Source organism: Mixophyes fleayi, chromosome 6, assembly GCF_038048845.1.
Source record: "Mixophyes fleayi isolate aMixFle1 chromosome 6, aMixFle1.hap1, whole genome shotgun sequence".
NCBI classification, from domain to species: Eukaryota; Metazoa; Chordata; class Amphibia; order Anura; family Limnodynastidae; genus Mixophyes; species Mixophyes fleayi.
In genome coordinates this window covers 211307245-211334933 of record NC_134407.1, presented here as the reverse complement: position 1 = coordinate 211334933, position 27689 = coordinate 211307245, and the positions used below count along the sequence as shown (strand labels likewise).

At 42.0% G+C, this 27689-nt stretch overlaps 1 protein-coding gene across 1 annotated transcript in view; it reads left to right on the top strand.

The window, feature by feature from the left end:
• Positions 1–101: 101 nt before the first annotated feature.
• The window catches only part of LOC142159859 (uncharacterized), a 40898-nt gene continuing 13310 nt past the window's right edge, over positions 102–27689 (top strand). Inside the window, exons 1-9 of the mRNA XM_075214684.1 lie at positions 102–179; positions 5343–5475; positions 5644–5823; positions 5903–6026; positions 6136–6257; positions 7327–7438; positions 19502–20059; positions 26008–26642; positions 26920–26923. Of these exons, the coding sequence (XP_075070785.1) occupies positions 151–179; positions 5343–5475; positions 5644–5823; positions 5903–6026; positions 6136–6257; positions 7327–7438; positions 19502–20059; positions 26008–26642; positions 26920–26923 (1897 nt within the window). The 5' untranslated portion in view covers positions 102–150. The remainder of the gene's footprint in view (positions 180–5342; positions 5476–5643; positions 5824–5902; positions 6027–6135; positions 6258–7326; positions 7439–19501; positions 20060–26007; positions 26643–26919; positions 26924–27689) is intronic.

Sequence of the window (27689 nt, the reverse complement as noted above, 5' to 3'; positions counted from 1 at the left end):
TGCTCCCCAGATAAAGCGAGGATGTATTAGACAGCACTTCCGCCTATTGCGTTCCACACATTGTCCGAGCTGCGGTCCACGTACCGGAAGTGCATGCAGACACAGGAAGTGACATTGGGTTGAGGGCACCGGAAGTGTCATTGTGTATAGATGAGTGTTCTGTACATGTGTCCCCGGAGGTGAGAGGCAGTATTGTCGCTCAGCACTATTACGTCTATGCTTTCGATTTGTATAACAGGTGAATATATTGCTTATTATGTGGCTCAGTGAGTAAGTGTCTCAGTACCATCTTCATTGTGTGGGTCACAGGTCGAGCTCCACTGACATCCAATCACGTTACGCTCCCAGGTGTAATTACAGGGATCTCGTCATACACAGCAGTGTGCAATATGTATGGTGTAGTGTATGATCTATATATAATGTATAGTAACTGATATGTAAAGTGTATTGTATGATGTATAGCCTCTACTATATGGCATGTAGATTATAGTGGATACTATAAAGGATGCAGGAGGAATGCGTATAGTAGATGAGATATAGTAAGTACTGTATTGTGTATAGTTGATGATATGTTTTAAAGAGTCTTTATTACTATAAAGTATAGAGAGTTTAATTAAATATGCCAAATAAAACATGTTTCTGTGGCTTAATTTTGTGAGTTTGGGACTTTCCACTTGACACACATGGTGCCTTTACACATTATTTAGCATTGTATTATTTCGAATTTTATTCTAAATACAATATTGTATCATTTAGAATTTTTGTTATGTACAATATATAATTACAATTTATGTTGTTTTAAATTGAATTGTAATGTCAATCGTGTTTCAGGCTATTGATTGCTTATAATTGCAGTCCCAGTGAAGAAGAGAAGAGTAGTCTTTGAAACAAGTTGGGAGTTCACCAGTCCAGTCTGGTGTTGTCATTGCGATTGCAGTGTTTGTCCAACTGTTTCATACAGCCACAGATACAAATCGGGAATATTGATTCTGTCCAAGGAGGTCACTACAACACACTCAAGGAATAAGGCAGAGCGTACTCTCCAGTCCTATAGAGGAACTAGTAAAATTTCACGTCCACCGTTCATCACAATAGTTTATATGTTATTTTGTTGTTGTTCATTTTTTTACCATTTAGATACTAATACAGACGTGGAAGCTGCTCAATCAATTTATTGGCTCATAGCAGGTGCTTGAAAGGGTGGGGTTATCCTAAAAGGAACACACAAAAGCAAAAGACCTGCCATTTCTACTGTAGATAAAAATGCAAAAGTCTCAGTTGCACACATTTGCAAATGTATCTTAAAGCCACCCGCCTCTCCACAGCACTTTTGCTAATAGGGTATTCCTAACTCTAAACAGTTAGAGTCCCATATATTTGGGCCATACATATGTGTTTTTAAATTGAGAGCTAACTTACCAAGAGATACCCCAAACAGCAATTCAGCACCAGTACTCCCCCTCAGCTACTGACACCAACATGCCTCTCAGACAAATACAGAAGTGGAAGTTGCTCAATCAATTTATAGGCTCATAGCAGGTGCTTGAAAGGGTGGGGTTATCCTAAAAGTAACACACAAATTTCCCCCCAGCACACTGCTATAGCCAGCAAAAGACCTGCCATTTCTACTGTAGATAAAAATGCATACGTCTTAGTTGCACACATTTGCAAATGTATGTTAAAGCCACTTAGATACTTAACCAGAGATCACATTATGGCACCTGCACATTCCCTGGTATTCCTCCAGATTAGTGTCCTGTATCTTTGAAAGCATAAACCCAATCATAAACTTGCAGATTAAACAAAAGCAAATGACAGGAGAAAGCCAAGGTCAGCAAAGTAAGGGTTGTTCTCTGTTCGAAAAGCAAACATTTTTTGTTGAAAACTAACAATAAAAGAAGTTGTCAGGTTGCTGTTAAGAAGGCAGTCAGCTCATTCATATGTACGACTGCATGTCATGTCATCTCAGGAAGTATCCAGGGACAGATCTGCGAGTGTAGTAATCTAGGACAGATAATATAGGTACAGAAGAGAGGTGAGGATTAGTTACTGGAGAATATATGACAATAGAGTCATTAAATTAGTGCAATCCATGATTTCACTAAGGTCCTAATTGTAGTGTAGATCATGAGATAGAATGTATGTAATGTGTGGTGGTAGTTATTGCAGTGTGATGTGTGACGGCAGCATGGCATAATTATTGCAGTGTAGTGGAGACAGTAGAGGACACGGTGGGGATTCAGGTGGGTGTGTAAGGAAGCAGTAGAGGAGGACACGGTGGGGATTCAGGTGGGTGTGTAAGGAAGCAGTAGAGGACACGGTGGGGATTCAGGTGGGTGTGTAAGGAAGCAGTAGAGGACATGGTGGGGGTTCAGGTGGGTGTGTAAGGAAGCAGTAGAGAACACAGTGGGGATTCAGGTAGGTGTGTAAGGAAGCAGTAGAGGAGGACACGGTGGGGATTCAGGTGGGTGTGTAAGGAAGCAGTAGAGGACACAGTGGGGATTCAGGTGGGTGTGTAAGGAAGCAGTAGAGGACACTGGGGATTCAGGTGGGTGTGTAAGGAAGCAGTAGAGGACACGGTGGGGATTCAGGTGGGTGTGTAAGGAAGCAGTAGAGGACACTGGGGATTCAGGTGGGTGTGTAAGGAAGCAGTAGAGGACACAGTGGGGATTCAGGTAGGTGTGTAAGGAAGCAGTAGAGGAGGACACGGTGGGGATTCAGGTGGGTGTGTAAGGAAGCAGTAGAGGACACAGTGGGGATTCAGGTGGGTGTGTAAGGAAGCAGTAGAGGACACTGGGGATTCAGGTGGGTGTGTAAGGAAGCAGTAGAGGACACGGTGGGGATTCAGGTGGGTGTGTAAGGAAGCAGTAGAGAACACAGTGGGGATTCAGGTGGGTGTGTAAGGAAGCAGTAGAGGACACGGTGGGGATTCAGGTGGGTGTGTAAGGAAGCAGTAGAGGACACGGTGGGGATTCAGGTGGGTGTGTAAGGAAGCAGTAGAGGACATGGTGGGGATTCAGGTAGGTGTGTAAGGAAGCAGTAGAGAACACAGTGGGGATTCAGGTAGGTGCGTAAGGAAGCAGTAGAGGAGGACACGGTGGGGATTCAGGTGGGTGTGTAAGGAAGCAGTAGAGGACACAGTGGGGATTCAGGTGGGTGTGTAAGGAAGCAGTAGAGGACACTGGGGATTCAGGTGGGTGTGTAAGGAAGCAGTAGAGGACACGGTGGGGATTCAGGTGGGTGTGTAAGGAAGCAGTAGAGGACACGGTGGGGATTCAGATAGGTGTGTAAGGAAGCAGTAGAGGACACGGTGGGGATTCAGGTTGGTGTGTAATGAAGCAGTAGAGGACACAGTGGGGATTCAGGTGGGTATACAGAGGATAAGTAGTAGAAAGTGCTGAGAGCCCAGGCCGAGGGGAATAAGGTGAGCCTGCAGAGGAGGAGTGTAGCCAGTTGTGGGAGTCCAATTAGAGGGGGAAGGTGGGTGTGCAGGGAAGGAGCAGTCGAAAAGAAGTGTTGAAGTCTCACGTTATTCTGTTACTGTTTCATTATTGATCAGGAAATTATTTAGACTATCTAGCTTTGAGTCTTAGCCACTTACATGGACCACCTCCTTTCCTCCCCGTTTTGTCTTCACTTGCTGATTTTTTGGGAAAGTTGAAGTTGGATGGTGTCTTATCGTACAATTGCAATAGATGTAGGTAGTGTAATATGCTTACAAAGGTCTAGGTGGACTACACTCTCATTACCCAAATAAAAACCCTAAATCCAATTAGCTTTAACAATATGCTAAAATGTAATAAAATGTTTTGTGGGTACATCAACCTGCTTCTTCAGGCTAAGCCATTGTGTATTAAAGCTATCTGCATTTGAAGTTGCCATAATTAATAGAAGGGTTTTCTCTTGATTTATTTTATTTTAGATTAGTTTGGTTTTGTCTGTGTCTTGTTCCCTGTGTTTGCTGTTTTGCAAATGTATCCAGTTATTTATTGATTCATCAGTGATTTTAGCATTTTTTCTGTCCTAGTGTTCGATTTTGAGTCATATTCATATACACTATATGGACAAAAGTAGTTGGACGCTTGCCCATTACACCAACAGGGACTGTAATGAAATTGTATGCAAATACATATACTTTAATATGGAGTTGGTCCCCCTTTTGCAGCTATAACAGCTTCCACTCTTCTTGGAAGGCTTTCCACAAGATGTTGGAGTGTTTCTGTGGGAATTTGTGCCCATTCATTCTGTAGAGCATTTATGAGGTCAGGCACTTATGTTAGACGAGAAGGTTTGGCTTGCAATCTCCGTTCCAATTCATACAAAAGGTGTTCGATGGGCTTGAGGTCAGGGCTTTGTGCGGGCCAGTCAAGTTCTTACACACCAAACTAATCAAACCATGTCTTTGTAGTCCTTGCTTTGTGCACTGAGGCACAGTCATGTTGGAATAAAAAAAGGACCTTACCCAAACTGTTGCCACAAAGTTGGAAGCATAGTATTGTCCAATATTACTTGGTATGCTGAAACATTAAGATTGCCCTTCACTGGAGATAAGGTGCCTAGCCCAAAACCTGAAAAACGGCCCATACCGTTATCCCTCCTCCACTAAACTTCGTCACTCCACAGAACATGTTTCCACTGCTCCACAGTCCAGTGTCGGTGTGCTTTGCACCACTCCATCCATTACTTAGTATTGCTCTTGGTGATGTGGGGCTTGCATGTAGCTGCTTGGCCATGTAAGCCCATTCCATCAAGTTCCCGCCACACAGTTTTTTGTGCTACATTAATGCCAGTGGAAGTTCGGAACTCTTCAGTTATGGAATCAGCAGAGCGTTGGCGACTTTTACGCACCATGCGTCTTAGCAGTTGTTGATCCCGCTCTGTGATTTTACGTGGTCTTCCGCTTCGTGGCTGAGTTGCTGTTGTTACTAAACTTTCCACTTTCTAATAATATAATTTACAGTTGGCCGTGGAATTTCCTGCAGGGATAAAATTTTACAAACCGTCTTATTGCAAAGCTGGCATCCTATCACAGTACCACGCTTGAAGTCACCGAGCTCTTCAGAATGACCCTTTTTGTATCACAAATGTTTGCAAATGGAGACTGCATGGCTAGGTGTTTGATTTTATACACCTCTGGCAATGGGTCTTATTGAAACAACTCACTTCAATAACTAACAGATGTGGCCAAATACTTTTGTCAATATAGTGTACTTTGGAAAGCATAAAGATATGTTTCTATTTGTTTATGTGATTTTTCTTCTGAGATGTGATGTCTCTGTATTGTTTCTTTTGATAATTAAGTGTTTTTGTTTTGTTTTTTTGTTTTTTTTTGTGGTTTTTAGAGGTCGTCTCCAGTTCAGTCACTCCTTTCAGGACCAGAGCCCATTCTCAGTCAGGATGGACAAGTGCAAGAGTCACATGGCTGAGAAGATATTAAATCTGACCCTGGAGATTATCTACCTGCTGACTGGAGAGGTGAGGGATTCTGGGAATGTCACAGTGTAATCACTGTTGTGTTACTAAGACAGAAACCTGACTGGAGAAGTGAGGGATTCTATGAATGCTCAGAGTATTCTGAAGCATGTTTTAGTTTTGAATGTGTGATGGTTTAACTTTGTTTGGTTGGTATCCCCCAAAACACAGGATTTCACAGTAGTGAAGAAGACATCTCTTGAACATATGGCACCCAGTATTAGTCCCCGTTTGTCAAGAGGGATTAGTCCCATCATGGAACCTCCACCTCACTCATTGATACATGACAACAACAATGACCCGAAGATTCTAGAACTCACCAACAAGATCATTCAGCTGCTGACTGGAGAGGTGACTGCTGGGAATGGGGCATTATACAGTAACACCAGGGGATGTGTCTGGGTGATGACTGTATCATTGTGTGTGTCAGGTTCCTATAAGGTGTGAGGATGTCACTGTCTATTTCTCCATGGAGGAGTGGGAGTATTTAGAGGGACACAAGGTTCTGTACAAGGATGCCATGATGGAGAATCAGCAGCCCCTCACATCGCTGGGTAAGAGGGGTCTTTCATTTATTGTAAAGCAGAGAACAGAATTAAGAACCCACCACATTGTCTAATAAACACGTATAAATAATAATGTATTCAGTCACTGTGTTTCCAGGAGAAGGCTGCAATAACAGAAATACACCAGAGAGATGCCCCAGTCCTTGTTATTCACAGGACGGTACTGAGGAAAATCATAATATCCCAGAGGACTATCAAAATATCCCACAGGAATATCAGGTATATGGATGTGATTTACAAAATACTAAGATAACAAGGTGAATCTACACTAAATGATCTATATAAGAGCTGTGCTGAGATTTATAATTTTTTATTATCTTGTATTTATAAAACGCCAATATATTACATAGCGCTGCAAATAAAGGTGATCATGATACAAACCAAGCTGAAAACAAAGCTATAGACCAGTGATGGGCAAACTTTTTCAGGAGCGGGCCAAATAAAAAAGAAAAACTTTAGGCGGGCCAATATAATTTATTAAAAAACTCAAATATCGAAATATATAATACAAATGTTTTGACTGGGACGGGAGGGTGTTATATAGCAGTGTTACCTCTATAAGTGCAGCGATCGTACAGACACAGCACTTATTTCAGCAGAATGTTGCAGATCCGTCTTTCTGGTGAGCTACTAACTGACAACACAGCAGCCAATCAAAATCCGCCTTAGTATATGGCCCAGCCCATCTCTTCTCACATGACTTTCAGCCATTAGGGGGCAGACAGGTGTTTGACTGATTGACATACGGTGTCCTTTTAGGAAGGAGGATGAAGTGTAATGGAGGAAATGGCTGGGAAGGCATAAAAATGAAGGTTCTGACACACAAAAAATATTGGCGGGCCAGATAGAATCTCTAAGTGGGCCGGATCTGGCCCGAGGGCCGTAGTTTTCCCATCACTGCTATAGGCCATAGCCTGGGGTGTAACTTCTTATATGCTCATAAGACCTTATTAAAGTGTGACAAAAAGAAGTAACAAATGTGTCATCCTATGGTATGTAGCCTTATTGCCAGCTTTGTATGTTTACAATATGGCATCCATTTGAAGAGGAGCACCACTTCCTGTAACTCAGGAGGTAATTGGGGATTTAGACCTCATCTATTGGACTTATCATGATTAAAAACCATCCAAAACAGAAAGTAGCTATGGTCCTGCCAATCCAAGGTGCATAAAGTAGCAGATGAACAATTGTAGTGTGTGCGGAACCTTTATGTTATTGTGTTTAATCGTGGTTAATTAAATTAGACATTTTTAAAAGATCATTGTTTCTATTTTTGTTTGCTATTTAGAGTGAAGACCTGATTGATATTAAAGTTGAAGCTATAGAGGGAGAAGAGATTTATATGAGGTGTGAGCAGCAATACAAGGAGGAGGAGGAAAGTCTGACAGATATCAGCACAAGTGAGTAATCTATATTGTTATGTGGGAAATGTAGCAAGTGAGAAATGGAAATAATGCTGAATTCAAACAAAAAGGAGTTAAATCCAAACTTAAGCAGGAGTAATATAATTTATAACAATGAGCACAGATGGAGAATTGCATCACAGTCCAGCCAGACAGCATATGGAGACCAAAACAGCAGCATTGGATCCAGAAGGCAGGTTACAATTCTGCTTCCACGAAGAAGCTATTCATTCTCCACCTACAGTCTTTACACCTTCCCACACCACACTGTAACAGTTAGGAACTCGCAGGAATATGAGGTGGTGTTGTAGGAAATATAATATGGAGTTTATTGCAGTTCATAGCATATAATGATTGTCTGAATAGCACTCAGTAATCAAGAGAAGATAGGTGGAAACACAGGTTCTGAGGTAGTGCAGGGATGAGTAACAGCCAAAAGACAATGCAGGACTATAACAGTCTTTATAGCAATTCAGAAAAGTACACAATCTTTGTAGCAATGCAGGAATATAAATCTTTTTTGCAATACAAATATACACGTTATGTTATATTATTAAATTAACTATTATTAAATCTACGCTAATAATAATAATACACACAGAATTTGTTGCAATCCAGAAATATACACAGTCTTGCTTACTCAGCGATGCATTCACAGTAAAGATAATTATTGCAACCCGTGCATGAAGATTCTGTGTTGAGCTATGTGAATAGCGTGCAGAAGCAAAGCCAGATATCAGGAACCAGCAGACTTACGTTGCAATGCCAGGTGTCAGGAACCGGGAGACAATAAGTAGTGAAACCAAGTATCAGGAACCAGGAGACAATAGATGGAAAGTCAGATATTATGAACCAGGAGATAGCTAAATGCAGAGCCAATAACTGTTAGGAGCAAGGTCAGGAGCACAGAGGATACACGTACAGGAACCAGGAAGCTAGTGTGTAGCACTATCACTGGCAATGAGTGCAGGACAGGTGAGAAATTTTTATAAAGTGCAGCCTTCCAATTACCCCTCTGAGGGAGACATCTGAACTGCATAGCAGATCTGAGTAACAAGCAGAATGCAAAGCATATGAAAACACTGAGTTAATGTGATTTCTCGCCTGTGATGGTACACGTGGAGTTCGTATTAAGTGTGCTTTAGTTTTAATTATAGTTGCCTATTTCTTGGTGTTATTTTCTGCTGAGGAAGATCAGGAGTATTGTAAATGCATCTTGAATACTCCCTGGTTGCTGGGGAAATAAAGACTCTGCTTAAAGACTGTCACAAAATTTACCCAGTTGCCAATGAACAATGGGAGTGTCATAGTGTGCTGCTCTCTCTTTCATTTCAAATGTAATTTAATTTATGCAGCTTCAGTGTTTGTACTCTTTTATATTCTCCTTATATAAGCAATACTAGTGCACAGGGAGGATCACTATCATGTCACTATTGTATCTCCAGGGTCTAGGACTAAAGATCAGACTGAAGCTCCTTGTACTGGGATATATGAGAAAAGTAAATGTCTCAAGTGTAATTTGGTTAAATATGTGAGTTAAATGTTGTGGATGAATATGTATGTCCATGTATACGTAACAGCAGTGTAACAAAGACAGGTGGCGTTACAGGGGGAAACGGATGCAAGTAGCTCATGTTTTATTGGCCACAGTGAGTTTCAGAAATGACACACATATTTTAGCACATAACTAAATACTAAATTTACTAAAATAGAACATCAGAGTGCCTCAAACAGTTTTGCGTTCTGTCCTTTCTTTGAAAAACTATGCAAAAATATTCTATAAAACTCCTGTTTGAGGCAGTGGCGGATCCAGGGGGGGGGGGGGCGATCGGGGCGATCGCCCCTCCCTAGCAGACACTTGCTGCCGACGGCACAATCAGAGCAGCCGGGCAGCACACTGTCCCTGCCTGTCACGGCTGGACGGACCTGCACATAGGATGCAGCCGTCGGCAGCCTAAGATGTTAGAAAGGGGCGGGGCCTAAATGCCCTTCCCCCTAAATCGCCCTGGGTACACCAGTTTTCTAGATCCGCCCCTGGTTTGAGGCACTGTAATGTTCTATTTTAGTAAATGTAATTTTTAGTTATATGACATTAATCCAAAATTACTACACTGTGTATAATTTTTTCTTTTTCCATGTTACTCACATATACACGGCTGGAGAGTGAGAAAAGATACTATATTTTGGCATTTCACTACAAAATAAGATGAAGACTCCTCAAGCAATCATCTTAAAGCTTTTCACCTTGTGTCTCACTTATACTTTGATGGACCTATATTGTTGTGGAGTTTGGTATACAGTTATGCAGTGAAGCTCAATTGACTATATCTTTAATTTGTAGCTCATTCTTTTTTGAGGTGTTGGTTGCACTTTAGGTTTTGGTTGGGCAGGTTTTGGTGCGGAGCGCTGGGGAAGTTGTTTATTTAGATGCTAGTGATAATACCCAGCTAGATCAAATATATGGGGCATTTTCAATTAGGTTTCTGCGCAGTATTGCCGGTAATACGGTATCTCAATAACGTGGATTTCCGTTCGAAACCCTATGGGATGAGAACGAAAATCCACGTTATTGCGGTACCGTGGATTAACTTCGCAGCCCATTCTGGCGCGACCCCGCGGACCGGAAACCTAATTGAATATGCCCCTATCAGTGATAACTGGCCTATTATACCGTCATGAAAGTATTATATACAGATACATATATTATGCCAGTGAAGTAGAAATGAAAATGTCCAGTAAGATGCCCATTAGATGTAGTGCCCAATGAGATGGGCATTAGAAGAGTAATGTTTATGTGGCTTTAGAAGCGGTAGACTAGTAAAATGCACATTACTACCTCCTGAAAAAGCACTATACTCTAGGCAGCCCTCCACTGAAAACTCCTGTGCAAGCCATACAGGTAGTATGTCCATCTTTAAGTTGGAATGATAAATATACCGGAGTCAATAATATTTGTGCACTGATCCATTTAGCTCTATATATTCATGGTGTCATCAGAAGAACCAGTTACACCTCCAAACCTTTGTTATCTAGATATGTAGAAATGCACCTGTTGAAGAAACTTAGGACTGTGATATTTCACTGCTACCAGTGAATGATGATATTATTAACTGTTCATTTCAGACTCTCTTTTATTATCCCTCTTACCATAAAAGAGTAATCTCTACCTATATTCTCGAACGAGTCAAACCACATCTGACAATAAGCTGTTCTTCATTTTGGTTTCCATCCTTAGATGGTGAAGTTACTGGAGAAGTCTTCCACAGGGCATATTTAGTCCCATAAGGTGTCTAACTTTTCTACACTACAAGTTCTTTGCTGTGCTACCACAGATACCAGGTTAAAAGCTTCATTTCATGTGTGGTGTACACTTTTGGAATCTTTCATGATTGGACTATTAGATGACATACCACAGGGCTTCTAGATGTTTGTCCGCAGGTTTATACTTTCCTTTCCCTACTCCATGGCAGCCCTTACAATGAGTTAATCCCTAATCAGCTAGTGTAGACAGGAAGAACTTTGTCCCACCTGGCTCCTTTATAAGGTAGCTCCTCCTCTTCCTTAGTGTCTTTTCTTCCTGTCTCAGCAGTGTGTAGGACAGGTAGTGTAGTGAGAGTTTGTTGTTTTATTTTTTATTTTATTCGAGAGGGCTTACCTGGAGGTTTTTCTGGCTTTCCTCTGAGCTGGCTGTGTGGAGGACAGCATCAGCAGGGCAAGTGTCGAACAAGTCTGCCTCTTTGAAGTTTAGCAAGACTGCCGGCGGGCGTGCACACTTGGAACACGTGCATCTGGAAAACGCGCGCGTGCATGTGAGGACACGGGCGCACGCACGTGGAGACATGCGCAGTGTGCTACCAGGTGGCCGGAAGCGCTATTCCTCTTTTACCTCACCTGTCAGGATGGAAACAGGTGAGGTACTTAATCTGCTAAAAGGCTCACTTGGTTAAGGTCAAAAGCAGGAACTGTGTTGAGCAGCTGCAGCCCACTTATGAGGCTCAGTATTGGCTTGGTGTTTGATGCTGCAGGACCTAGCAGCTACCTGGATAAGTGCACTATGGACCAGGAGCCCGTCCCAAAAATGCTGAAAGACACCCCAAGGTAAGCCCTTAAAAAGGGGTTTTTGGTTACTCTTAGGATAGGTTACTTAGTTCCTTTTTTCTATTGTCTACAGTACCTCTGTGGAGCTTGTGCAGGGAAAAAGGAAATATAAACTGAAGAATCGTGTATGTGCAGCTTGTGATGGCAGTTTACCGAAAGATTGTACTGATCCGTTGTGTGTGTCATGCACCCCGGAAATGGTAGAGGAGCCTGGCCCCCCTGAACAATTTAAGCAGTTCTTTTCATGGATGGTTAAAATCATGCAAGAGTTTCAGACCCCAGAACAGAGAACAATAAGGGACAAGATCCCTATAGCAGAAGATATGGAGGAAATGAGGCCAGGGCCGTCCTTTGAAACATTCAGTTCTGCTCAGGAATGGGATTCGGAGTCAGATAGTGAGGATGAAGTGAAAGAGGATCCCAGGATGTTTAATTTGGATACTGTGAATGTTATACTTGGGCATATTAACAAATCTTTAGGTATTGAAGAGCCAGCAGTACCAATCGAACTGCAGGATGCATTGTTTTTAGAGCACCAAGTAATGTCTAGAGTGTTCCATACGCATACGGTGGTTAAACACTTGATTGCTAAAGAATGTCAGGCCTTAGACAAGAGTCATCCTAATATGGGGAGACTGAATGGTATGTACCCTTTTCAGGATGAAGATGTGCCGAAATGGTGTTCTGTGCCTAAGGAGGATTCAGCCATAGCTGGCTTATCCTCAAAGACCACTCTCCCGTGGGATGATGGGGGTCCATTAAAAGATGCTATGGATAGGAGAATGGAGACTTCCTTCAGTAAATTACACATCTCCTCAGGCATAACGCTAAAATCTGGGAATGCCATGGCTTCGGTATCTAGAGCCCTGAGGCTGTGGGCCAGTACTCTATATGCAGACATTGAGGATAAGATAAATAGATTGTATCTTCTTAAATCCTTAGAGGTTATGCAGAAAAGCATTGATTTCCTGTGTGAAGCTTTGTTGGATACGATTGTTTTTTCTTCCAGGAGCACAACCTCGGCGGTTGTAGCAAGAAGGGCGCTCTGGCTACGTCCGTGGGCAGCAGATCATCAATCTAAAAGCCGTTTGACAACACTTCCATATGAAGGCAGTTTCTTGTTTGGTGAAATACTGGATAATTTAATGCAGAGGCTTGCAAGTGGCAATACCAATGGTCTCACAGGATAGAAAGGTGAGACGTTTTCTCTCTTATTCTCCAAAACAACAGTTCAAGGAGGCCCGTGCCTATAGGCCAGGGAGACAATTTTTTATTCTAGGCAATAATATGGCAAGACAGTCTTTTCGGCACTTCAGACCAAAAAGGGGGAAACAAGGACAGCAAAGATCCCAATGACTATCTACAGATCCAGTCTCCACTAGCTCCAGTGGGCGGCAGGATATCATGCTTTGCAAAAGTTTGGATTCAGACCACACAAAAAGAGTGGGTCCAGGAGATATTTACCAAGGGCTATGCCATAGAATTCCATACCTACCCTGTAGGAAACAAGTTTATACAGTCAAGAAGTCCTTCGTTCTTCCTAGAACAGCAGGCATTGCAGGAAGCCTAAGAGGCCTGGTGAAAACAAAAGCTATCGTAACAGTATTGTCAAGTCAGGAAAACATGGGGTTCTATTCCAGACTATTCCTCATCCAGAAACCATCAGGTGCCTTCAGGACAGTGCTAGATTTAAGGGCTCTCAACTGCTATGTGCAAGCAAGACATTTCCGGATGGAATCTGTCAACACAATTCTCAAGGCGGTGGAAACAGGAGATTTTCTGATGGCAATAGACTTTAAAGATGCATATTTCCATATTCCAATCACACCTCATCACCAGCCGTTTCTGAGATTTTGCATTCAAGGACATCACTTCCAGTTCACTTGCCTCCCGTTTGGCCTTTCCACGTCTCCAAGAACATTCACCAAGGTCCTTATAGTTCTCATAGCGGCACTCAGGGATAGAGGAGTGACTTTGTGGCCGTATCTGGACGATATTCTAATTTCGGCAAAGTCAGAAGGAAGCAGCCTTAGAGGTTACAGCCCAAGTAATCCAGTTTCTGCAACATCACGGTTGGTTGGTCAATGTATCAAAAAGCCATCTGACACCTGACACCGTCACAACAGCTTGTGTTTCTAGGAGTGCAAATAAATACAAGAACAGATAAAGTCTGCCTCTCTCAAGAAAGGATGGACAAAATCCAGTCCTTAGCGCACCAAGTTCAAATTCAACCTCGTGTGTCCGCACGAACATGTCTGTGCCTCCTAGAAATGTTTTCCTCAACAAAAGGAATCCTCCCGTGGGCAAGATGGCATATGAGAGATCTTCAAGCAGACCTCTTTGCGCAATGGGATCGTTCAGTGGGGTCTCTAGACTCCAAAGTCAACCTCTCAAGACCAGCAAGACTGTCCTTTCGTTGGTGGCAGCTCCCAGGCCTGAGAAAGCAGGGTGTGACTCTCTCGGAACCAGACTGGTGTGTCCTTACCAGTCGTCAGTTCAGTAGGCTGGGGTGCTCACATGCAAGCTATGGTCACGCAGGGCACTTGGCGAGATGAGGAGAGATTTCTTCAGGGAAACATCTTGGAGATGAGAGCCGCCTGGCCTGCGATCCAGTACTTCCAGTCCTACCTACAAACCAAGCATATACGAGTGTTCTCCGACAACAGGACTGTGGTAGCCTTCATAAACAAGCAAGGTGGTACCAAGAGCAGGGCAATTTTGGCCGAAATAACCGCATTAATGGAATGGGCAGAGGCGAACCTGAAATCTCTCTCAGCCCTTCACGTAGCAGGCAAAGAAAACGTAGTGGCGGACTACTTAAGCAGACACCAAGTCCACCCAGGAGAGGGAAGCTGCACAAAGAAGTTTTTCAACTTATACAACGCAGACTTGGAACGCCACAGATAGACCTGATGGCTACAAGAAGCAATGCCAAGGTACCCCTCTTTTACTCCCATCACAGAGACAACAGGACCCTAGGGATAGATGCCCTATTAATGAAGTGGAACTTCAAGCTTGGGTATGTGTTTCCTCCCTTTCCAGTCATCCCTTAGGTACTCGGAAAAATAAGGAAAGAGAAGGTGGAGGTGATAGCGATCCTCCCAGCATTGCCGAGGCGTCTGGTTCGCTGTAGCACAGAGAATGTTGCTGGAACATCCATGGCCAGACCTCATACATCAGGGTCCAGTTTTACATCCAAATCCAAACTCCCTGAGTTTGATGGCATGGAAACTGAGAGGCAATTGCTGAAATCCAAAGGGATCTCAGATGAAGTAATAAACATTCTAATTCAGGCCAGGTAAAAGAATTCCTCTAAGATTTATTACAGAATTTTGAAAAAATTCATTTGTCGGGCAAGGGACATGTCACGGTTGGTTTACAGGAAATTGATCCCTAGGCGCTGCTGAACATAGTTAGGCCCACCCACGGGCGTGGAGTCTAACAGGCAGGTGGTTTTCACCATGAACCTCCGCAAGTAGGTATGGTCTTAGCTGCACCAAACCTGCAGGTCGCGGTCCCGTAAGTGAGTGTACAGCAGAACGATGTGGGGGAGCCAGGTGAAGTGGATGGACACGATGGAGTCCACAGACAAGTGGTATAGATACAGGCATAACAATAATATAGGCTGATGGTCAGCAGCCAATGAGTCACTAGGAGAATAGGTGCTGTGCGGTATAACGAGAGAACAGAGGCTGCCACTATGAAGTACTCTGGAGATGGTATTGGAAGTACCTGAGCAGCAATAGTTCAACACAGCCAGAGGCTGAAGGCTGACTGGAGTGGTGGATGTAACTCGTAGTAACAGCTGATGAGTCACAGATGTAATAGCGGCTCTGCAAAGTAGTGATGAGAGAACTGGAGCTGTCACAATAGAGTACACTGGAAATGGTAATAGAGGTACTGAAACAGCGATAGTTTAACACGGCCGCAGGCTGAGAGCAAACTGGAGTAATGGAGGTAACCCATGGTAACAGCTGAAGAGTCACAGGTGTAGCAGCGGCTCTGAGTGGTAGCGAGGAGAGAACTGAAGCTGTCACGATGAAGTACACTGGAGATGGTAATAGAGGTACTGGAGCCGCGATATTTTAACACGGCGAGAGACTGAGAGCAGACTGGAGTAGCCGAGGTAACCCGTGGTAACAGCTGATGAGTCACAGGTGTAGTAGCGGCTAGGAGTGGTAGCGATGAAAGAACCGGAGCTGTCATGATGAAGTACACTGGAGATGGTAAGAGAGGTACTGGAGCAGCGATGGTTCAGAACAGGCCACGAACTGAGAGCAGGCTGGAGTAGCGGAGGTAACTCGTGGAAACAGCTGATGAGTCACAGGTGTAGTAGCGGCTCTGAGTGGTAGCGATGAGAGAACCGGAGCTGTCACGATGAAGTACACTGGAGATGATGGTAAGTGAGGTACTGGAACAGCGATGGTTCAGCTCAGCCCACGAACTGAGAGCAGACTGGAACACAGGCAAACCACAAGGAGAACAGGAACCAGAACCACAGGCTGCAGGAAGTGAGCTTGAAGAACAGGCATCAGACAGGTGAATCCAGGAGGTTTAAATAGTGCTCCAGAAGTGCTTAGCCAATGAAAAAGAGGGAGGAGGTCCTGAAGTGCAATAGGCTTGCACCTGCACAGATCTGAATATAGTTGAATGAATGAACTGAAGTGTGTCTGATGCTGGGACATGGCAGTTTCCAGATGAATGGAATGCAGGTAACGAGACAGGTACTATCTGCGGGACCGGAGCGTTACAGGACATGGCGAAGGATCCCATGTCTGCCAATGTGCCGGATGTGTTAGAGTTTCTCAAAGATGGTTTTGTTAAAGGACTAGCACCCGCTACGTTAAAGATGCAAGTATCTGCTCTTAGCATCCTTCTTGATATCAAGCTATCAACTCAAGGTCTCTTCTTCCAGTTTTTTCAGGCACTGAAGAGGTTATGACCGAGGCTGAAACCATTCTTAGCCCCTTGGGACCTTAATATTGTCTTTGACGCCTTAACAGCTTATTCCTTTGAACCCTTGCAAGACATATCTCTCAGGTGGCTGACTGAAGGTGCTCTTCTGGTGGCAATCACTTTGGCTCCTCGAATAGGGGACATACATGCGTTATGGTGTGAAGAACCCTTCCTGAATATTTATGAAGATAGAGTAATTTTGAGGATGAATCCGGAGTATCTACCCAAGGTTGTATCTTCCTTCCACATCAATCAAGAATTGATTCTGCCATCTCTCTACCCTCATCCCACTAATAGTGACGAAACATGTCTCCATACTCTAGATGTGGTGAGAGCTATATCTGCTTACATTATCAAGACAAAAAATCTTAGGAAGACAAAGCAACTATTTGGACTTCCTGAATTTCCTCGCAAAGGACATGCCCCATCCAAACCCACATTGGCAAAGTGGATCAGAGAAGTGATTGCACAGTCCTACAGGGAGAAAAGGGTGTGAAGTACCTAGGATACTGAAGGCACATTCAACTAGGGCAGTAGTGACCTCTTGGGCACATAGAACCCATGCATCGGCAACTGACATCTGTAAGGCAGCCGGATGGTCGTCGATGCACACTTTCTCTAAGCATTATCTTCTTGATGTTGCAGTCTCTAAGGAGACACCCACAGTTTGGGAGAAAGATTCTCCAGCAAGCGCTGTGAATAAATTTTCTGTTTGACCTTATTAAAGGTGTTGGTTTTATTGCCCTCCCGATTATTGTACTGCTTTGGTATATCCCATTGTAAGGGCTGCCGTGGAGTAGGGAAAGGAAAATTGAGAATTATACTCACCGTTAATTTCCTTTCCTTGAAATACTCCATAGCAGCCCTATATTTTCCCACCCTTGTTCTGACAGTTATGTTATAGGACGGCTTGGGAAGTTACACTGAGGAAGTAGAGGAGCTGCCTTATATAGGAGCCAGGTGGGACAAAATTCTTCCTGTCTACACTAGCTGATCAGGGATTAACCCATTGTAAGGGCTGCCATGGAGTATTTCAAGGAAAGGAAATTAACGGTGAGTATAATTCTCAATTTTTCATATATATTCACATTGAAACTGGATGGAAAACTCCAATGCAGTCAATTTCTTTGATGAATGTTGATTTCAAGATACAGTCAGGTCCATAAATATTGGGACATCGACACAATTCTCATATTTTGCGCTCTATACACCACCACAATGGATTTGAAATTAAACTAACATGATGTGTTTTAACTGCAGACTTTCAGCTTTAATTTGAGGGAATTTACATCAAAATCAGGTGAACGGTGTAGGAATTACAACGGTTTCTATATGTGCCTCCCGCTTTTTAAGGGACCAAAAGTAATGGAACAATCGACTCAAAAGCTATTTCATGGACATGTGTGGGCTATTCCCTCGTTATTTCATCATCAATTAAGCAGGTAAGAGGACTGGAGTTGATTCTAGATGTGACATTTGCATTTGGAATCTGTTGCTGTCGACTCTCAATATGAGATCCAAAGAGCTGTCGCTATCAGTGAAGCAAGCCATGATTAGGCTGAAAAATCAAAACGAACCCATCAGAGAGATAGCAAAAACATTAGGTGTGGCCAAATCAACTGTTTGGAACATTCTTAAAAAGAAAGAATGCACCGGAGAGCTCAGCAACACCAAAAGACCCGGAAGACCACGGAAAACAACTGTGGTGGATGACAGAAGAATTTTTTCCCTGGTGAAGAAAAACCCCTTCACAACAGTTGGACAAATCAAGAACACTCTCCAGGAGGTAGGTGTATATGTGTCAAAGTCAACAATCAAGAGAAGACTTCACAAGACTGAATATAGATGGTTCACCACAAGATGTAAACAATTGGTGAGCCACAAAAACAGGAAGACCAGATTAGAGTTTGGCAAACAACATCTAAAATAGCCATTACAGTTCTGGAACAACATCCTATGGACAGATGAGACAAAGATCAACTTGTACCAGAGTGATGGGAAGAGAAGAGTATGGAGAAGGAAAGGAACTGCTCATGATCCAAAACATACCACCTCATCAGTGAAGCATGGTGGTAGTAGTGTCATGGCGTGGGCATGTATGGCTGCCAATGGAACTGGTTCCCTTGTATTTATTGATGATGTGACTGCTGACAAAAGCAGCAGGATGAATTCTGAAATGTTTCGGGCAATATTATCTGCTCATATTCAGTCAAATGCTTCAGAACTCATTGGACGGCGCTTCACACTGCAGATGGACAATGACCCGAAGCATACTGCAAAAGCACCCAAATAGTTTTTTAAGGCTAACAAGTGGAATGGTATGCAATGGCCAAGTCAATCACCTGACCTGAATCCGATTGAGAATGCATTTCACTTGATGAAGACAAAACTGAAGGGAAAATGCCCCAAGATCAAGCAGGAACTGAAGACATTTGCAGTAGAGGCCTAGCAGAGCATCACCAGGGATGAAACCCAGTGTCTGGTGATGTCTATGCATTCCAGACTTCAGGCTGTAATTGACTGCAAAGGATTTGCAACAAAGTATTAAAAAGTGAAAGTTTGATGTAGGATTGTTTGGTTTGTCCCATTACTTTTGGTCCCTTAAAAAGTGGGAGGCACATATAGAAACCGTTCACCTGATTTGGATGTAAATTCCCTCAAATTAAAGCTGAAAGTCTGCAGTTAAAGCACATCTTGTTTCATTTCAAATCCATTGTGGTGCTGTATAGAGCCCAAAATATGAGAATTGTTGATGTCCCAATAATTATGGACCTGACTGTATATGAGGAATTAAATGATACCCTCTTGGCAGAGTTGGGACACACAGGTGTATGTATTAGTTTGCCTGGACTGTGATGCTCTTTAGCTATAAATTTGCCCATCTTTTTCTTTGTAATTCTAGACTAAATAATTGATATTTCTATGCATTCAATCCTTCCTCCCACTTGAACCCTAACATGCACTGCCAACATTTAAAATTACATACATGTATTTTATACTTAACAGATGAACAACACAGAAGTAATCTCTTGGAGCAGCATGCAATTTTATCTCCAGATTCTGAAATGGAAGATAACACACAAGTTTCTCAAGGAGAAAATGCCATTACCTCCAATATCCATCAAGTGCATCTGATGGCAGATATATCATCTGATCATTCTACACATGGAGATGGTTTTCATAATAACTCAGACATTGTTACACATACCACAATTATAGTTGATAGATACAATAAAAGGTTTGAATGTTCTGAATGTGGGAAAGGTTTTGCATTTAAGTCAATTTTTGTCGAACATCAGAGAATCCACACAGGTGAGAAGCCATATTGCTGTTCCGAATGTGGAAAATGTTTTGCAGTGAAATCAAATCTTGTTCAACATCAAAAAGGTCATACAGATGACAAGCCATTTTCCTGTTCTGATTGTGGGAAACGTTTCGCATATAACTCATTTCTTACTAAACATCTAAGAACTCATACAGGTGAGAAGCCATTTCCATGTTCTGATTGTGGGAAATGTTTTGCACGGAAATCATATCTCCTTCAACATCAAAGAATGCACACAGGTGAGAAGCCATTTCCATGTTCAGATTGTGGGAAATGTTTTACACAGAAATCAAATCTTCTTGTACATCAGAGAAGTCACAAAGCTTTACATATGTGAATAGATGATGGTATATTTGTAAAGTGTTCTAAGTAAATATCTCATTAAACCTAGAGTATTTCCCCAAATCTGTCAGTCACTGCACTGATCTGTCTTCTGAACTAATTTCCTTGAGATGAGCTGTAAGCTGGGATGTTAACATGTAATCTCTAAGTATTACACACAATAACCACAGTTCCACTAGAGGCATAAGGTAATCGTTATTAAAAGGACACAATTCTCCATTTCCATATGTAAAATGCTCCCTAAGTACTTAGAAATAGAAAAAAAGGAAATGCATAATTACGCTTTGGTTAATCATACATGATTAGACCTTTTTTTTGTTTTTTAATTAATTAATTTTCTCAAGAAAACTTTTAACTGTGTAAGGATATAGAGCTATCCCAAGAACTTAATTGAAATGTATTTGAGGTTCAATGGAGTATAGCGATACCTAGATTGTGTATATTACCAGGGCCGGATTAAGGGAATAGAGGCCCCTGGGCTAAGGGGCCCTCCATTCCCCACGAGGCCCCCAATGTGAACCGTCCGCCCCCGCGAGGACCCCCCCAAGCACTTACCTGTCAGTGCAGTCCTCCGTCCCGACGCGCTGTAAGCTCCTTACTGAGGAGATCTCGCGAGAGTTCATGAACTCTAGCGAGATCTCCTCAGTAAGCAGACTACAGAGCGCCGGGACGGAGGACTGTACTGACCGTGCTCAGCAGCATTGATCGGGCCGGGAGCGCCCCCGCCCCCGACCGATCAATAATGCTGCTGAGGAGTTTGAAGGGCCCCCTGGATGCCCGAGGCCCCTGGGCTATAGCCCAGTTAGACCTCGGGTTAATCCGGCCCTGTATATTACTGAAGGTCTGATGGTAGATAGTGGTAGAAGTACATACAGGAGCTCACTGTAAGCACTAAGAACATACTACGTATAATAGGAAATGTTATATTACATCTAATAGCACCGCTGCTATGTAATATAATTCTTCCCTCTCTGTGGCATTAGCATACATGCTGCAGATCATGCTAGTAGGACCCTGGTTTATATGCTGCACTAGTTTAAATACCTCTGGAGAGAAGGATGGGTGCTGGGCCAATCTGATAAGGGTTACAACCCTCAGAGGGATCTGGTCTGTACAACCTTATTTCATCAAGTGTATGGAAAAGTGCTCCTCTGCTGTAAATGGCTTTATCAAACCCTAGATATTATTAAATAGGGATGTTGCTTGTTTTCTTTATACATCTATTTCCTGTTGTGATCAGTATGTTTTTAGTACTTAGAGTGCTGTGGCATCTTGGTTTACTATATAATAAACCATGTCACAGCATATGTGTAATGCAGCTAGGGTAATATGGACTAAACCCCTATTGCTGGACGCTAAAGAGGTAGAAACATCCATGAATTTTATTTCATTTTTTAAAAATTTTATTTAATTTCCATATATTCATCCGAAGGCAGCCGCTACTATAGGATGATACTTTCTGAAGGCTAGACGGGAAAGAAGTTTGCATCGGAAACATAAGGCCACCTCCTCTTTCTCTCCAATGACTTCTTTCCTGCTTAGCTGGAGGCATGCAGCTCCTGGCTCAGCTTTGTTTCCGACTTAGGACTTATGCAGAGGTGGGAGTCCCTGCCTGGTAAGGATGGCGGCTGGTCCCAGTACAAGACAGAGGTGAAATGGCTCTGCATCCACGTACAGTCCCATGGAGGGTCCAGAAGGCTGGGTCTGCTGGAATTAAAATTGGCATCTCTTTGCTGGGCTACAGGGACATCGGCATGCTCTATGGAGGGGCTTGATTTTCTGAATTTTCTGATTTTCCTTTTTAGCTTATCTTCCCTTTTTTTTTTTTTTTTTTTGGTCCTGGGTCCGATCTTTGGAAATCGGATAAAAAAAAATTGCCAAAGTTAAAAAGTGGTAATACAATTCTGCACTGCCTGTGGACTATTCACAAAAACCAGGCCCAACCGTGTGAACAGTGTACAGAAGTCTGAAAACAAATGAAAAAGTAATGGAGAGGACATTTAATACTAAGGAGGATTTAAAAACCCTCCAATTGTTAAAACGTTCTAAATATCAGCTAAATCTTGATCTTGAGGACCGTGGGGAAGGAGCTTCTTCCAGTTCTTCTGGTTCACCTGAGTATATCTACCTCTAATACTGTTGTTATTTACACCCTGATCAAGGATATGAGGAATACTATGAATATTGTGGAAAAGTCTGACACTCCTGCTATCACAGGACAATTTTTGGAGGCTAAAATTAAAAACACTTCATGTTCACCAGGTAAGTGAAGACCGGATTAGTAAACCGTGGGAACTAACAGACTTCAGGCAAGGTAGCTTTAAGTGCCTTCATAAGATGTATTCTTCTCGAGCAAGTAGCAGATACCTGGAACACAGTTCCAAAAATTGACTCTTCAATAGAACTATATTCCACAAGAGAAGAGGGGTCCTCTCGTACCCTATCATTAGGAAAATGGAGAATGGTCTAATGTGCATATTATTTAAGGAGCGGCATTTTCAGTGGCTTGAACACTCAGAGTATGGAGGGGTAGCCTGTAGAATGAAATTTGGAAAGGTGATAAGCTCTACTGTTAAGAACAAAAGAAAAGACGCAGAGGGCTGTAGACTTCTCTGAGGTCTGTTTAGATTTTGTTCTTCAGCCACAACCTTATCTCAGGCAGTAGTTTTAAGAGTTTATTGGCTAAAGTATATTCCCAATCTAAGAATTGCATAACTATCCTTCCTTTTCACAGGGATTTTCTTTTACTGAAAAGAAGGAGCAGTTTTCATGAGGTGGAGTTCTTGTCTAATACAAAAACGTCTAACAAAAATCAAGCAGGAAAAATACGGATGTGGTTGCAATGTTAACGTTTTGTCCAAGAAAAGGAAGGTTCTCCCAGGCGCTAAATAAAGCATTTGAAGAGCCTGTCCGTTGCCTGTTGGGTCAAATGTCCTATCACAAGGGACAATCAGTCATCCCCACCTCCCAGAATATGGGACTCAGCATGTGCAGGTTAAACGGCTAAATGTGCAAAGCAATCTTCTCAGAGGGGATTATTCATACTGCCCTGAATAAACCAATAGTCTGTAAGAAGTTTTCCTTTTGGCGCCTTGAGAAAAGCAAATTTCCAATATTAGCACAGAAAGCAAGGATTCTGGATTTCTTACAAGACAATTAGTTGTCTCTCTATTCTCTTCAAGTCTCAGCACTGAGATCCTTCTTACAGAACAGGTTTATAGCACGGTGTCTGCAGGCAGCTAAGCATTTTGGACCCGGGTAACCACCTGGTAGCTTCCTAGGGTATGAATCTTGTCTTAGAGGATTCGTTTGAACCCCGACAGGAGGTTTACCTTAGGTGGGTAACCCATAAAGTAGTGGCAGTCACTAGCTAGGAAAATTGGGGAGTTTCATGCTGTATAGAGCCTTATTTAAACATATCCTAGGATAGCATGATTTTAGAACTTATTCTCATTTATTTCCAAAAATGGTTTCTAAGTTTGATATTAATCGGGAATTGGCTGTTGCCTTGTCCCCAATCCTATAAGGAAAGGGTTTTGCACACCTTAGTGAGAGCACTAACTACTAATGGTATTGTCAAAGCATACGTGGTCAAGGGGAAACAGTATTCCGCTATTCTGAAAACCTACTCTACTATGGCCATAGCTTCTTTGTGGGCAGAGAAAGCTCAGGCCACAACAGAGGAGCTATGTATTGCAGCAGGATGGAGCTCCTGCCATACCTTTTGTAAAACAATATGGACTTTAATGTAGAGGCTTCAGCAGAGGCCGAATTTGGCAAACAAGCATTGCAAGCTGTAGTTACCCAACCGAGGAGTGAATTTAACTGCTTGGGTACAGACTCCATGGTAGTGTCTGCCATGGAGGGATAAAATGGAAATCTGAAAATGATTAGCTGTTAATTGTGTTTCCTAATGTCCCCTCCATGGTAGCCTGCTTCCTGATCTTTGTTTTTTATCATTATTCTTTGGTGTCATTATACTCTGTTTGGTATTTTCTTATTATATGTGGTGTGTAATGCTGCGGAAAAGACTCCAAAGTTATTTTCAATCTAGCCTTCAGCAAGTAGTATGATTATACCTATAGTAGCAGCTGCCCTGGAAAGACTGAAGGAAACACGATTAACAGGTTAATAATTTAATGCATTTTTCACTGTTTGTTGTTTTTTATATTTTTTTTTACTACAGGTGTCCCCTATATTAGATTCAGCATGAAACTATTAGTAACACCTTGCATGGCATATCTGATTCAGTTATCCCAAGCAAGGACCTAGGCCTAAACCAGGAGGTAGTCCCCTGTGAAGTCATTGTACTGACAATACGGCCAACGAGATAGGAATGTGGGTCTCACACGTGGCTGTCTTTGAATATTATGGCTGTTCTTCACACTACGAGTTTTACCAGAACTTAATGTTTGGCTGATACATTCACTATAAGTATTTATTTTACTTAAACCGCTCCCACCACAAGATTTGTACTTTCATGGAGTTCTCTCCTTTGAGACCCCCACCATTCGCTGTTTGCAGAAGGTTCCTAACATTCATATATAGCCAGGACATTTGTCTATCACCATTGATGCTGTGCAGCTCTCTACATAGCAGGGGGGGATTAAACATATTGGCTCTAAGGCTTTTGGTTCGAGGCTCTATGATGAATTCTCCCTGCTACGGGCAGTGCTGAAGTGCCAGGACCCTACTAAATATTGTGAATGAATGGTTGGGTGCCTCTTCTGCAACCACCATCAAAGTACTAATATTGGGATGGGAGAGGGTTTAGTAAAATTTATATTGAAAGCCCCTTTCAATTTTTTTTTTCCAATTATTATCTTTTATATGCCTACTCAATTGCTTCACTAGCATGATTTCAATTGTTGAGGCAAGAAAAAAGAAAGCTACATTGTGCTAACAATTGATGTTGTTACTAAATGTCATTGTGTAGCTTTCAACAGTTTTAAGGTTGGTTCTGGTCACAATCTAAGTTGCATAATTTAATAATATCATAATAGCAGCTCCCTGTTTATAAGGAGGGGTCACAGGACTGCTAAAGAAATTCTAAATGTAGCCCAATCCCATGATTGCAGTTTCACTCCTGATCATGTGATGCTCTCTTGACCTAAACTTTGTGGTGTTAATACTTTTTTGTTTATTGTACTTATTGCCCTTGAGAATGTGGTGGTATGAATCCAGGAAACGCTGCGCTTTAATAAATAATGTGCTATACTCTTGGTTAGGAGTCGCTTTACAAAGTTTAGCACATACACCTTGAGTCTCACTAACTGTCTGTGTGGGATCAGTTGTGTACAATTATTGGACCCACCTTAAAGCAGAGTAAAGGTGCGCAGTGATGCCATTCAATGACAACAGCTGGGAAAGCATTTGCTATGTTATCCCTTGGTTCTTCTAACAGATGCTGTCCTATGTATGTAAGTTTGAACTGTTTAATGGTAACTAGTTTTTTTTTTTTGCTTACTGAGCATTAAAATATAATAAGTTATTTGGATCATCAGAGTTCTGTGTTTGACATTCTAATCAAGGGACCCCCCCCCCCCACCTGCTTCTGTGATACCACCCCCTTGTAGACGTCCTGCTAATTGTCACAGCTTCTATATGGTTGACAAGGGTATATGTGCAGTGTGGCAGCCTGTTGGGTCTGGTAATTTCCACAGTGACACGGACAATGAGATCTGTGCAATGTGACCGCAAATCTTGTCTGTGGGGACCAACTAAGTTGTGGCAGTAAGGTCTGCATTGTAGCTGCCAAGGGGGACTGTCAATGGTTTTTATTGTGTTTTTTTTTCCTTTCTATTTGCAACATTTAAATCGCCTAAAATTATTTTATACTTAACAGATAAACAGAACAGAAGTAATATCTCGGAAGGGCAGCCAGTTTTATCTCCAGAATTAGAAGACAACAATCAAGATTCTCAAGGAGAAAACATCATTTCCAAAAATATTCATATTGTACATCACAATGCAGACAAATCAACTGATCACACTACGCATGGAGATGGTTTTCTGAATAACTCGGATATTGTTATACATAATAGAGTTATACTGGCTAAAGATTATAAAAGGCTTCCATGTCCTGAATGTGGGAAAGGATTTGCATGTAAGACAGATCTTATGCGACATCAGAGAACCCACACAGGTGAGAAGCCATTTTCCTGTTCTGAATGTGGGAAATGTTTTGCAGTGAAATCAAATCTTTTTCAACATCAAAAACATCACACAGGTGACAAGCCATTTTCCTGTTCTTATTGTGAAAAAAGTTTTGCATATAAATCGTTTCTTGTTAAACATCTAAGAACTCACACAGGTGAGAAGCCGTTTGCATGTTCTAATTGTGGGAAATGTTTTGCACGGAAATCGCATCTCCTTCAACATCAAAGAATGCATACAGGTGAGAAGCCGTTTCAATGTTCCAACTGTGGGAAATGTTTTACACAAAAATCAAATCTTCGTGTACATCAGAGAATTCACAAAGCTTTACATATGTGAAAAGCTAGTTGTATCTTGGTCAAATGTTTTATCTTGGGTAAATTGTAATAAACAGTATTTCTCCAAACCTGTCATCGGCACTGCATTGATCTGTCTTCTCTGCTATTTTCCATGTTATATGAAGAGCTGTGAACTCGGATGTTAAGATTAAATCTTTTGGCCTGATTGCTGAGTGACTGGATCTGTGTACAATTTGGCCATATACATGATAGCCACAGTTCCAGTAGGGGCACACTACTATATGATAGGAGTTATTAGGAAGAGAAGTCTCAATTTCCACATGTAAAGCTAGTCAAAGAAAGATTTGTCATGGCTTCCCTTTAAGGTACACTATTAAATTCCTTATACACTGCAAAGTATATAGGAAGAAATAAGGAAACATCTTATTGTAAATCCTACATGAACAGATCTTTTTTCATTTCTACATATTCATAAGTAAATTGCTACTAGAGACATCCCAGAAAAAGTCCCTGAAAAGTATTTATCTGGGTCATCTGTGTATAGTGATACTTTAATAACAGAACATATAAAGTACAATAGGATTTTTGAATAAAGATGATGTGCAAAGTTTGATGAATTTATGAATTCCCATCTTTCACAACAAAGTGACCTCAAAGATGGGTAACTACACTAACAGTCTATTGCTGGAACAGTGAACTTACCTATCTCTGGGCATTTGCATACATGATGATCACAACCCTGGGACTACATTGAATACACAGAAACAGAGGGAGCAGCTCTGTGTAACCTTATTTCATCAGATGTATGGAAAGGTGCTCCATTGTTACGGCTCGCTATATCAAATCCTAGATTTTCTTGCATAGGGATTTTGCATAGTTTGTAATACATGTATTTCCTATTGTGTTTAGCATGTTATTGGTGCTTAAGGTGTGCTACTACACCTTGGTTTGCATTTTAAAAAAACATATCACCACAGAGTAACACTGTTCCATATATTTGATGCAATTATGGTAAGGTGGACTAAACCCCTTTTTTCTGGGAGATCTAGGGGCAGAAACATTTGCGTTTTTT